At 34.3% G+C, this 13,664-nt stretch overlaps 1 protein-coding gene across 1 annotated transcript; it reads right to left on the bottom strand.

Moving 5' to 3' along the window:
* Positions 1–1,493: 1,493 nt before the first annotated feature.
* LOC111999987 (BTB/POZ domain-containing protein At2g04740) lies at positions 1,494–5,941 on the bottom strand. The gene is made up of 5 exons (XM_024032093.2): positions 5,362–5,941; positions 3,401–4,160; positions 3,135–3,171; positions 2,921–3,054; positions 1,494–2,002 (listed from the first exon to the last, which is right to left on the bottom strand). The coding sequence occupies exons 1-5, from the start codon at positions 5,840–5,842 to the stop codon at positions 1,591–1,593; spliced, it is 1,824 nt and encodes a 607-aa protein (XP_023887861.1). The 5' UTR covers positions 5,843–5,941; the 3' UTR covers positions 1,494–1,590.
* Positions 5,942–13,664: the final 7,723 nt, after the last annotated feature.

The raw sequence follows: 13,664 nt of genomic DNA on the forward strand, positions 1-13,664 counted from the left end.
GTATTGGTTGTGTTATCGCATTTTTCAATCTAATGCTCCTGTTTGATACTAGCTTGGAATACCATAGAATGTAAATTGTTTTAGATTCAGGTCTCCCAAGTGCATTGACACTGGCATTATAAACAATTGCTGTCAACAGAACAAACATGTGCTCATGATTGCGTTTATCTAAGTATTTAGTCATGCCAATTGCTTCCATGCACCGGGAGGTACTTAGAATTTTTCACTATGCAGTTTTGATTATTATCCATTATATTACAAGAATTGCAGGAGTATTGAGAATTTATAATCATACGGGTAAAGTGCCATGAACACCTAATTGAAGTAACTTATTAGGAGAGAGGAAGCGAGGGAAAATAATTTTCTCTATTTAAAATTGATTCATTTCATAGTTTACATTAAATATTACAAATATATAGTGCATAGGCTATCAAACACAAAAGGGGCAACTCATGTCACTAGCCCATACTACACATTAAATAAATAAATATATATATATATATATATATTATGTATATTTATTATTTTCAGGACACCTAAATATCCTTAGTTTTCTTTTATTTCTAACTTTCACGATATTTAGATAATTATGCATGTGCTAGGTGATTCTTTCTAATTTGTCTTCTTTCTTTTCAATCTTTTTATATATAGTTGTAATTCTTTTGTAAGAAAGCAAGGAATGCAATAATAAATCTTCTTCCATATATTCTCCCTCAGATATTCTGTGTGTTTTTCTTTAGTATCAGAGCCTCAACCTACTTAAATAATAAAAATCTCCTACTTTTTAAAATTTTGTAAACGAAGTGTAAAATAGCCTATCTACTATCTTTAGGAAAGAAATGGAGTACGAAGAGCAGAGAGCACTCTGATGCTAGTTTTACATATTTTGTTTTCAACTAAAAGCGTTGTGCTCTGTGCACCTCTATCGCCCAATTGAAACATCATACACATACAGATCTCTTTTGCTTTATAGGAAAACAAAATCATATCATATAGAAGATCATTCTTAATTATGCCATGGCCATACAATTTAAAGATATCAATAGTGCAAGAAGGCAACGTCTCTCTTAGTCTTGGCCCCTTAACGTCATCTGACTAGCATACATGGGGAAGAACGGGGGGTTGGTTTGGTATAACGATTCAAAGAGGGACATAACAAATGCCTGCCAGCCATTAATATGATAACAAGACCATATCATTGTGAGCAAATGCCTATAGATTACCACGAATCTTTCTTTTTTGCTTGAAATACATTTTACCACCATGATTCAGAACCAAACAAGGGAAATCGATGAGAATTGAGATTGGTTCCTCTTTATCTAACACAAAGATATTAGATAAAACGGCTCAGATTAACAAGTATTATTCCATCCAACAAGTATTTCATTAGATCATTAACTGTAACCAATTACACCATAATTCAAAATAAATAATAAACCTAAGAAATAAAATTCATGGATGCTCGAGTAACTAAAGTTACAAAAAAACCCAACTAAAGTACTCTTGAGTCATTTCAATTTATTGTCCACTTCAACCAAAAAAATGTTTTATTTATACATCATTAAAAAAAAAAAAAAATTGTCTATAAACCTACACTCTCTCTTCTTGTTTGCTTGGCATGGGGAAAGAGGTAGGAGGGCATACAAGTGATTTAAAACCATCATGAATATCATCAGCAGGAGCTCCATCAGATTTTTCTCGTTCAGCAACAAGCACAAGCATCTCAAGGCGCTTGTCAAAGAGTAAAGCACTCTCATCTCTCTTGTCAAGCTCAGCAGCTTCAGCTTCAAGCCACTTCTCTCGTAAATCATCAAGAAGATTTGCTTGGTCTGTATTGACTACAGCTCCTGGAGCACTTGGAACAGTGGTGCGAAGTGAGGAATCCCCAGATGGTGGTGGGAGTGTCAACAGCATTGCTCGGAATTCTGGTGTATCAGCAAAAGTCTCAAAATTACAGGCTATCGTGTCTAGACAGTACTCCCGTATCTTGAAAACACCATACCTAAACATGCAAATCACTCAACATTATTAAAACCACAATTAAGTTCAAGGCTGATAAGGTATTAAACGATTTACCCATTAATGACTTAATTTCATTTCTAACCATCTATGCAGCTATAATTTGAAAGGGTTCCAGCTTATTGTCAAATTATCTGGCTTCCTTCCTGTGAATTTACTCCAGATTGACATAGTCAACTACCAAATAGGTGGGGAGCAAAAATATGATTATATCCACTATAAGTACATCGAGGTAGGATCAGAAGCACTGTAAAGGAAAACATATTCAGCAAATCACCTGTGGGGAACTTTAAAGTTTCTTGTCAAAAAATGTCAAAATAAGAGAGAATTTTTATTTTATTTTTTCTTGTTCCTCCAGATCATGTTGTGCAGTTCAAAATGTATAAATGATGATGATATTTATATTAAGAACAGTTGAAAGAGGTTTTACTCACTCCCAGATACTTAATATGGGTCTTTATTGGATAGCCTAATAAGGATTCTCACTGGAAGTTACGAATTCAATGTGGAGGCCAAAAAACTGCTTGTTGCTAATGTCAGAATTAGAAGAGTATCCAACAGTTTCAGATGAAAAGCTGAACCTCTAAAGGTCTAATGCTAATAAGTGTAATGACAGTAGTTAACAATTAATACAGAGAGGATTAACAAAGCAGCAATTAACTTGTAAGAAAGGAAAGACGGAACAGTTCACTTAGCAAGTGCCTCATCCAAGAGCTCACAAACTGTTATACAGCTGTGTAATGGGCCAAATATGTGGCACTTGGTAAGAATATAATGATTCAGTTATGTACTTCCTTTCCAAGTCCCCGATATAGATATATAAGACATCCTCAGTGCACACATTACTATCGCTACTGATCAAGATATATTAGGAAGAGAAAAGAGATAACCAAAGACGTACAAATCCGATAATATCAACCAATGGCACAATTCTGCAGGTGAGGCCATTTCCAGGTGTGGCAATAGTACATCAGCTACAGCTCGCTTAAGAGGAAATAACAAGTATCTAGAAGCAGCATCAAACATTTCCTCTGCCTGCTCAATTAACAAGAGTATTATAACCAGCAAAAGAAAATATTTTTGCTAAAAGTAGTTTTGATTGATACATTTTATACCTGATCCGGGTCTATATCTTTCAAGCCATCAGTGTACCTGAATCAACCAAAGGATTAAAATAAAACACATGACAACTAAAGCTGGTACTGAAATGGTGATCACATGCAATCATGTTAAATGGTCTCAATCATAAACAAAAGTGCAAGAAACATTCTGACTAGGGAATGAACCTTGGGTTATTGTAACAACAAAATCTTTGCTGCATAATTTCCTCTGAATATTCTGACCTAATCGCAGTATTCTATAGTAATGAGAATTGACTTACATATACTCAATCATCTTCTCAAATGCTTCTGTCCTCAAATCATGTTCGTCAAGAAATGGAAGTGTATCAACAGGTAATGCATCTTTTCCTTCATAAAAATCCTTCATTCGAGACAATCTTGCTCTAAAGTATTCTGACCTTGATGCTAAAACTACTTGATGGCAACGAAAAATATTTTTATCAACTCTTACACAAACATCTGCAAGATCATCAACAACATCATTGATCTGCATTGCACCAACATTATATGATAATTCCTCAACGTTGTTGTCTTGGTTGTGTTCACTGGTGGAATTGGCAAGGGAAATTTGAAGGATTTGATGCAATGCTGCAGGAAGTCGATCTTCTTCAGGAAGGGACAAGCCCTGTAAAATGAACCGTTTCTGAGAATTATCTACGTCTCTTAGTGCTTTGTATTCCGCAAATTTCTGGTGAATCAATTCTTTCTCAAGAATCCTTTGTAATGATTCACATTTGCATACTTTGCATATTCTCACAAGATCCTCCATGTCATCTACTGCAATCTCTAGTCTATCAGAATAAAAGAAGTGGATAAGGCTGTAAAGAGCAGTATAAGATAACTTTTCCCTTGAAAATCTTACTTCCTTGCGGTCTTTCCAATCAGTTTCAAACTTCCTCTTAAAAAATGGTGACCGAGCACTTAATATGACTCTGTGAGCTTCAATAGGACTACCTTGCACAAAAAATACCACATCTGGTGGGAAGTGGTAGGAACTGGATCCCCCATTGGATGACACACCTAGCCAACCATATCACATGTTGAATGTTGAATTAATATGCATATTATTCTTGGAAGAAAAAATATGTAACGCCATTGAGCTGGCAGGCATCTACGCTGATGAAGCAACTAAATCAACAAATTTACTTTTAACACATTAAAATAGAATTATTTTGCCTTATGTTACCCAATTTTACAGCAAAATATCAATAAATCAATCAACCAATCTTTTCTTATTCATCCAATCTTCCGAATTTGTAATATCGTGTACTTATTCAAAATCAACATGTACAACACAAATAACACCCGACAAATTTAATTTTCCAATATTATCTCCACTCCTCCTTATGAGCAGCCATCATAATCTCACAAGATCTGCCCCGATGAGTTTGCCCCCAAAAACTAGAACCAGCTCTGTCAGGCATCAGTCCCACACTCAAATACACCAAAATACCCATATGAACCATTCACCCACAAAATAAGTTCATTCCAAAAAATCAAACGAGACAACATTCTTCATAATCATCCTTTATTCCCCCATTTACTCACTCAACCCAAAATGAAATTACTTTCTACAACTACCTCTACTCGCATAAATTTTAGCCATTAACACCACAATTAAACAATGTACAACAACCCAGGATTTGCACCCACAAACTGTATCCAACTCATAATCCCCACACCACTTGTAGATTTCACATGACCAATTCAGGAAATGTAACATTTCAGCTTTTTATAAAATAATATTAAAAATAATAATACATGTACCATAGTATGTATTAAAAAAAATAAAATAATTTTTTTTTTTTTTTTTTTTTTCAACCAACTAAATTGAGAGAAACCGGTCAACCCACATCACCAATTCAATAAATTCAACACTGAGCTACAAAATTGACAAACAGTAACATTCCTAAAATTTAAACTAACCCATCAGTAAACCAAGCACATTTCAGCCAACCAGAACTCACAGACAACAATGTTCATAAAATTGAACCAACCCATTACCCCACCTCACACGTCCCAATTGAGTAAATTCAACATTGAACCACAAAATTTACAAAAAGTAACATTCCCGAAATTGAAACTAACCCACAATCATATGAAAAAAAAAAAAAAAAACCCACTCAGTAAACCTAGTATATTTCAGAAAAAAAACGAGAAGTCACAAACAACAATGTCCATAAAAACAAGAAAACCCACATCACCAATTAACCAAACATACCGTAATCAGGATGGTCCGAGTATTCCCTGTTGCCAGCACAAGCCAAGAAAGTCTCTCTCAAAGCACCCTGCAATGGACCCAGAGGCGGTGGCCTTGCTTCAAATGCCTTCAAAAGCTTCCTGACCTTCAAGTTCAGCGCCGCATAGTGACACCTATCGCCATCAAAAGTGTGCTCTGAACATATGGCACCGCTCTCAAGCAACAGCCTGGCGGCGTCGAGGTGACCCGCCAAGCAAGCGTAGTAGAGCGCCACCGAGTCCCACTGGTCCCGACCGTTGACGTTCACGCCGGACTCCAACAAGTACTTGAGGCGGTCCACGTCTCCGGCTCGCGATGCTTCGAAAACGTCGCCGTTTGGGACCTTCTTGAGGGGTATGGAGGACCCGAAATCTGATGGGTCCAGGTCGATCCCGTCCAGGTCTGTGCTGATGCTCCATGAGTTCGGGTTTGGGAGATTGGTGTTGTGGCGGGTTGGGGACATTTTTGAGCGGGTGGAGCCGTGGAGGGAGATTTGGGTTTTGCTTTTATATGGGTACAGAATGCAGGCTACAGAAACTAGAAATGTGCATTATTATCCTTGTACTGTACCATGAGGGGACACCTCCTGTCTAAAGTGAGAAGTCCCAAGTAGCAACCCTTTTTTTTTTTTTTTTTTTTTAAATGAAATATATTTTTATGAGATGATTATTTATTAACCACATGAGTTTAGGCTGATTTCATATTATTTATCCGTGATTTGATAAGTTGATATTCACTCACTTGAGGTTGATTTCGTTATGCGATCTTATTCATCTCATCATTTTCATGGTTAAAAATGAGAAATAAACATTAAAAAAAAAAAAAAAACATAAATAAATCAAAGAAATCAAGAGTTAAAAGTGATATTTGTAAAAAAATTTGGAAGATTTTATACTTTGGCTCAAGAACACTACTAAAGAGACATTGACTAAGAGCATATATGAGATTTACTAGGTTATTAGATAGGAAAAGAAGAATAATAAATAATAATAATAACCATTTAAAAAGAAGGCACAAGTATTGATGATGGATGGATGGATCTAAGGAGGGAAAAAATGAACAGCTATTAGGGCTATTCAACTTCAAAACTTCAAGCAACAACCCAATTGAGCAAAACAAACCGAAAATAGTGGCTCAGGCATCCAACAACCACCACTCAAATAAACATCCCCGTTCCCCCCCCCCCGAGGGGAGGGGAGGGGAGAAGGAGAAGCCCAACATGCTGCAAGTAATGAACAACCAAGTTGATGAGATTGGTGTGTTGAGAAAATCTCTCTAAAAGCCAACTACACCGATGAACAACCGTACTAGAAGGAGTCCTAGTCTAGATTTGATTTGGATTTGGCCGGATCTTAAACTTCTCTTGTTTCAATGCATAAGTCCCTAATTGATATGTACTATTGGGATATGAAGTCACTTGGGTTGGATTGCATTTGGTAATTACATCTAGTCTACTATCCAAAAAATTTGCCAAGATTGTACATGTATTTTGTTGCTTGTTTAATAAAATGATCACAATATCACATTTTCAACAATTGACAAGCCCAAACTCTTAAACCAATTAACTTTATTACTTTTTGAGATTGGACTAAAATCAAACCATGAACTAGTGAGATATCACAAAAACGGTGCAAAAATAGCCAAAAAACATTTAGCAATTTTGCCACTTGGATTTTGGGCAAAATGGGTGATTCTGGAGTGATGTTCTCACGCATATTTGCTCCATACTATGAAATGTGGATTCAAAAACGTAACATGTCTTGAAGTAGATGACTTTCTCTATGACATGATACTCCTGGTTTGTTCACTAGAGGTCCAAATTTGTGGTAATCGCCTACGAAAACACGAATTTTCTTAAGTTCCAAGCAAACCTTTCCAACTAGCCAATTTTTGAGGTGCATAACTTTCTCATTAACAATCCAAACGACATAAGGCTGGACCTGTTTGAAAGTAGAGTACACAATCTTTTCAACAACATTGGAATTATTTGAATCAAACATCGGGAAGACCTCTTACCAAAGACCTGAAGATAGGTTGTCATAAGTAGAATAAATGGGAAAAAGTGGGAACTTTTGTGAAAACGAAGAAAAGAAACAATTACACAACATCAAGATGTTCCCATGTTTTTCTATAAATATGAGCTCATATCTCAGCATTTGCAAGAACTATGGGTTAAATGGGGGAACCTTTAGGCAAAGAAATAGTCCTGATCTTAGGCTACTGACTTTCTATTCACAAATCTTGCTTTGGAGAGGCTTTCTTACTTTGAGTACTTAGGAATGTTGGTGCATGCAGATAAGATTTCTAAACCTCTCTTTTTTATTTTATGCCCTAGCTCTTTAGGATTTAAGCATGCTTTTCTTTCTAGTTATTCTCACATTCTTGATTGCTAGCATGTTAGATCTAGGTTGTCCTTAGCCTTTGCATATTTAGGAATTTTCAATTCAAATAACATATTCACATGCTATTAGATTAGGGTTTATCACATATCACACACATAATTACCATGTCTTCCAAGTTCATATCATCTGATCTATCTATGCATGCTTAGAATAGGGTTTCATAATGCTTATCAATGCTTGTTTCAAGCTTTACAATCATATGTTCTTGGATTTTATGAACTATTAAATGATGTGATATGATCATTGGCCACCAAAGTCTTGAAGAATGGTTTCATCACGCAAGTTGGGTCTAACACCTTCCCAATCCTGTAATCTAGCCTCTGAATTTAGATCAAGGGTTAGTAGATTATGTTTTTTTCCTTGTAATTTTATTTTTTTAGATTGTAACTAGGAAACAAAACTTTATACTTTTGTTTTAGATTGTATCTAAGACTCAAACTACGTAATTTTTGGTTATCATCAAAGAGATGTACGATTTCAATTCATCAATAAAAGTGATGTATCTTTTTAATTCTTTTGGTTTTCTTATTTTTTCAATTAAATAAGTGGCTACTTCATTGTAAAACCTTTAACCTAGGAGGGATGATACCATAGTAGAACATCCACTGTCTCTTGAGAGTCCCTAATACAACTCCACCCATTCATTTGGGTTATGCTAAAATACTTTCATTTGAGAAGGTTTAGGGGGCCAAGGTGTGGTCTCTCACACACAAGCCAAATAGCTCATGCAAAATTAGGCAATAAAATTTTAACTTTAATTCGTTGATCAATAACATGAATAGAATGTGATTGCATGACTCATTTATTTCATTTATGGTTAACATGGCTTGTTACTTTTTCTTGGACATTGATCTTTGAGAATTTGAATCCTAGAAAATTAATTTGAAAATTATGGTGTCTTAATGGACTAATTGATAAATGAGATTTTTCCAAATGGATTTTGATGATACAGAAAATTGTCAGTTGAGTTCTCATCTATGCAGATGGACGATGACGTTGGATTCGTCCAGAGACAAACTTGCAATAAGATGTGAAACAGAGAAATATGGATACACCAGTGTGGTGTGTGCCAAAAACCCTCCGATGATAAAGTTAGATGGAATTCAATTGGAGAGTAACAACGGAATTCAACTTTGGGAGTGTTTTTGGAATTAGAATTGTGTGCCTTTTGGTTTTATTCCACTCAGGCTTTATAGCCATCTTGTCTTTAATGAGCAACGGATCTTTGCATTCATTCTCATTCGTAATGGTTAATATATTACAAACTGATGCTTTGATACGTCTTCATTCCTGTTGCTCCATCCGTTACCCTTTGGCATAAATGCTTGCCATAAATGTGTAACGTATCTTAGGTTCATCTATTGTGAATGACAAAGTCATTAGATTTGATCTTGAATTCAAATTTGAATGGACATTCTTAATTGAGAGATTTTTTTTAAAAAGCCATCAATTCAAAATCAATCTTTTCTCAAATAATCTGAGCCATTAATGATTGGAGTTTTTTTTTTTTTTTTTTTGGAATTTAAGCTTAAATTTGAATGGAAAATAAAACATGGAAAGAATGAAAAATGATTGGGTCTTGAATGTTGAGATTTGGTCAAGCTCTTGAATTGGAAAGGAAATAAGAGATATGGTTTTAATTAAGGCAATCTACAATAAATGGATGTGTATCTATAGACAAGTCAAGAGCTGATTTGAATTTAAATTCATATCAATTTTTAAAATGCATTATAATTTAAGGGCTTTTTATGGTAGGAGGATTTTTGTTTTTGTTTTCAAAACAATATGAAAACAAATTTCAAAAAATTGAAATTGAAAATAGTTTTCAGATAATAATTACATTATATGTGTTTGGTTCCCACTTTTAAAAACAATTTTCAAAATACTAAAAACAAAAAATGATGTTTGGGAGACCATTTCTATTTTTTATACTTAAAAAAAAAAAGTTTACAAAAAGTAACGTGTAGAATCTGTAGATTACTTTTTTTTTCTTTGATAATGATAAGGGGATAGAGCTCTTGTATTTTTCTTTTAAGTTTTTGGATAATGGTAAGTTTCAAATTTGGAGCATGAGATTTTTTTTTTGGTGATAAAGATAAACTCCTTAATGTAAGAGATAGAAGAGTTTGGATAAATTTGTGGGGTCTACAGTTGTACATGCAAGTAAGATTATCAAAACTATGAAAGAGGATGATTGATAAGTCTAATAGTACATTTTAGTGAAAAAGCTTAAGAACAATAGAAATAAAAATTTTAACACTATAATGTCGAGAGAATGAAAAGCATAACATGGAAAGTAAAAAAGGTATGGGAAGATATGTGGAAAACCCTTTGGAAGGGATGAAAAACCATGGGTGAATGAGGGGAAGAATGTCCCTCACTCTTTAGAGCTCTGTATTATGTGAAAATCTAGGTCTTTGTACAATGATGATGTTATTCCCAAAGAAAGCCTTTTTCTCTACCTCACTTTTCTACCCAAACTTTCCGCCTCTTTCTCTTTGCTTCTCTTGGTTCTTGCCCTAATTGCTCGCAACATGTCCCTCTTATAGTACGAGGAATGTTGTGAGGTACATTAAGGCAAGAGTCAAACCTTTATTTGCCCATTTCAAACCCTAATACAGCTATTTTACTATACTATGGTTAGAGGAGAGAGAAAACATGCCAATGTCAGGGTAGTGGAATGGAGGGTGGCTTTGCTACTACGTGGGGAGCAAGCCATAGACAAGGAAAAGGACATCAATGTAACACCCCATAATTTTGTATAAATTTATTTCATATGCATTAATTAAAGATGAGTCCCATAATTAAATGGATTTAATTGATTTGGGCCTAAGATGTTTAAATCAGATAATTATTATGGTATAAGAGGCCCAAGTGATATGGCATAAGTATATATATGGGCCTTGATGATTTTAAAACCCTAGCCTTATCCTTGAGCTATACGTATATATATAAATAGGAGACTTCCCCTCTTTTAGTGGCACACACAATTGAATTTATTTTTCTGCTTTAGGGTTGTGTGTGAGATTGCAGGTATGATTTTGTTTTGTCGTAAATATAGAAAGTTGGAATATTATGGCTAGCAATTGTTTCTACGCTTATAGGAAGCATCTATGATTTGAGTACCTGATAGAAAAATAGGTGTTGTTGTTATGGATCTAAATCTATGATTATATTAATGGGAAAAATGGTGCTTTGTGGTTATTATATAATCGTATATAGCCTCACTAAGTTCACAATCAAACTGACATGCATCCACACCTTTGTTATTGTCTAAATACTAGTCTAGCGGCATCAAGGGAATAATAGGCAACTAGATTGACAAATTAAGGCTGTTATATGTGGCTTCCAATATTAGATTGAATAGATATAATGTTAAAGTGAATAGATATGAATAAAACATATGGCTGTTACAGTCAGATTGATCAGATATTCATTATTCGGCCATATTGAAGTTTCATGAATATCTATGATTACGTTAATGGAAAATTTGATTAGGCAGAGCCAAAAATCTGATCAAAGCTGAAAGTGAATTGGATAGTTAAGTCACTAAGTGAATAAATAGAGAATTTTAGATATATCAGTAAAACTAATTTTAAGTGGGAAATTGTGTATTGATGGACCTATCTTAGGTGTTGTTAGGTTCTAATTCTACTGATTTGTGGTGATTCAAGGGAGGTTGGTTTCATATTTTTGCAAATAAGAAGTAAGTGGTGTTTACTAATTTTGGGGGTTTTCCCAAAACAATGTTGATTATTAAACTATTTTATATCAAAGAAATATGTTGATATTATATATATATAAATTGATATTTTATAAATGTTTGATGTTCACATTGACTATTCGTTTTATGAAAAACTTGTGGGACAACCTAAATTTATTTAAACTTGTATGTGTGAATATATCTTTATATTTTTGAGAATTATGAATGGATTATTTTTGTGAGCATATTGAATATGTTTTGAAAACCTATGGCAAGTCGTGATTAAAAGCTCAGTATTGTATTTAGTCCTTAGTAAGGGATAATTATACTACAGTTAGTCCTTAGCAAGGGGCGGTCCCAAAAAAGAGATAGTACACATTTGATAGCTCCTTAGCAAGGGAGTACACTATTGAGGATCCAAAAAGGAAGCTCCTTAGTAAGGGAGTGTACCTTTAGGTTCCAAATGAGTCACCTTTAAGAAAGGGGATGAAAAGGAGGTTCCAGTCCCAAAAAGGGGTCAGCACAACCCTGTCAATGAGGCATAAATGTTGACCTCGAGAAAAGTCTAAGAAATTGTTTATATGATGGTATTGATATATATTATGATGGCTCACAATATAAAGATATTTTTTATATGAAATATTTGATGATAAAATATTGATGAGTTACAAGTTATGAATTTGTTGTAAGAATTATTTATTTGAAAGGTTTGTTCCCACACCCCAATGTTATTGAATTCCACTTATTGAGTTATCTCCCCCCTCCCCCTCCCCCCCTCTCTCTCTTATTCCCCCTTACAGATACATTAGAGGGATTATTGGAGTAAATATTCTTGGAAGACAACAGTTATGAATTATTTTTGTAGAATTGAGAATTTTATTATTATTTTTATGGTATTAAACATTATACTAGAGAATTATTTTGAAGATGTTTTATCTTTGGTGGACTAGAACTCTGACATTTGTGATGAGATTTTAGGTTGTTGGTTGTTTTTATTTAATATTTTTATGGATTATTTAGATTGAATAGACTTTTATTGCTTATGATTTTGGGGTGTTACAATCGGGGAGGCTAAGAGTGATGAACATGTCCTCAACAATGGTCTAGCACAAAATCAGCCAATAAGGGGTGTTCTATAGCATCTAACCATAAGGGTCACTATCTCTCTTTTGTGCAAGTGCTGGGTTTCAATGTCAGGTGCAAATCTCACTCTTTTCCAAGGTGGTCACATCGTTGGCACAAGCCAAAGATCCTCTTTTTCAGCCAACGCATCCCTTCCTTTCCTCACAGCTAGCCCACGTGTAGGGTCTAGATCTAGCCATGTCAGCACTCTTACATGTCTTGGCTGGAGTAATGTACAACTGTTTTTATTTTATTTACAACTATTCCATTGAAAACGTTTTTTGTGTTTTAAAAACACCCTCTTCGTTGTTTTCAAAATTTTGGTTTAAGCAAGAAAAATAAGATACAATTTTTTAAAAATTGTATCTAGAGAATATTAGCCAAACAATATATTCAAGTGCAGGACCGACTATTTTTTGGTTTGCAAAACAAAAAATTATGTTTAAATTCTTTTACCAAACAGGCCCTAACTAAGTGCTTAGACTTTTCGAATCAAATGCTTTCTCTGGTAAGAGAGATCACATGCCTAATGGGGATTAGTTACATGTTTAAATTCCCATGATCAATTCTTTCCTTTTAGTTTTTATAGCACGCTTAATTGATTGTCACGTGATTGACTATCTGTCACATTTTCGCTCGCATTGATGCTCACATGTTTAATTAATCATAACGAGCTTCATGTAATTGTTAAATGTTTGATCAATTATCACGTGTTTAATTAATAGTTGCATGCCTGGTTAGTTTTCATATGCTTGAAAAATTGACAGTACTTGGATAATTGTCATGTGCTTAGAGCATTTGCATAAGACAATGCAAATTAGAAAAATGGCTCAATTTTACACATTCAAGCCACAAAATCACCCACATCAATTAAGTTAAAGATAAATTTGTAAAATTACTAAAGTAACCATGTAAATATACACGATTAGAATACTCACATCAATGTTTGTATAATAGAAAAATGTGTGAAATTTACATAGTATTGCCTAAAATGACCTACATCAATGAGTTAATTGTGTAAATTTACAATTTTGCTATAGTAGCTGTGTAAATTTATA

The sequence above is a fragment of the Quercus suber genome, unplaced genomic scaffold (assembly GCF_002906115.3).
Source record: "Quercus suber isolate HL8 unplaced genomic scaffold, Cork oak 2.0 scaffold_249, whole genome shotgun sequence".
NCBI lineage: Eukaryota > Viridiplantae > Streptophyta > Magnoliopsida > Fagales > Fagaceae > Quercus > Quercus suber.

Bases quoted from the DNA above. Each gene is read 5' to 3' on its own strand.
- LOC111999987 (XM_024032093.2), bottom strand. From the start codon at position 5,842: ATGTCCCCAACCCGCCACAACACCAATCTCCCAAACCCGAACTCATGG. The intron at 4,161-5,361 runs GTATGTTTGGTT...ATGGTTGGCTAG, and splicing joins CTCGGACCATCCTGATTACG to GTGTGTCATCCAATGGGGGA. The intron at 3,055-3,134 runs GTATAAAATGTA...TTAATTGAGCAG, and splicing joins AAGATATAGACCCGGATCAG to GCAGAGGAAATGTTTGATGC.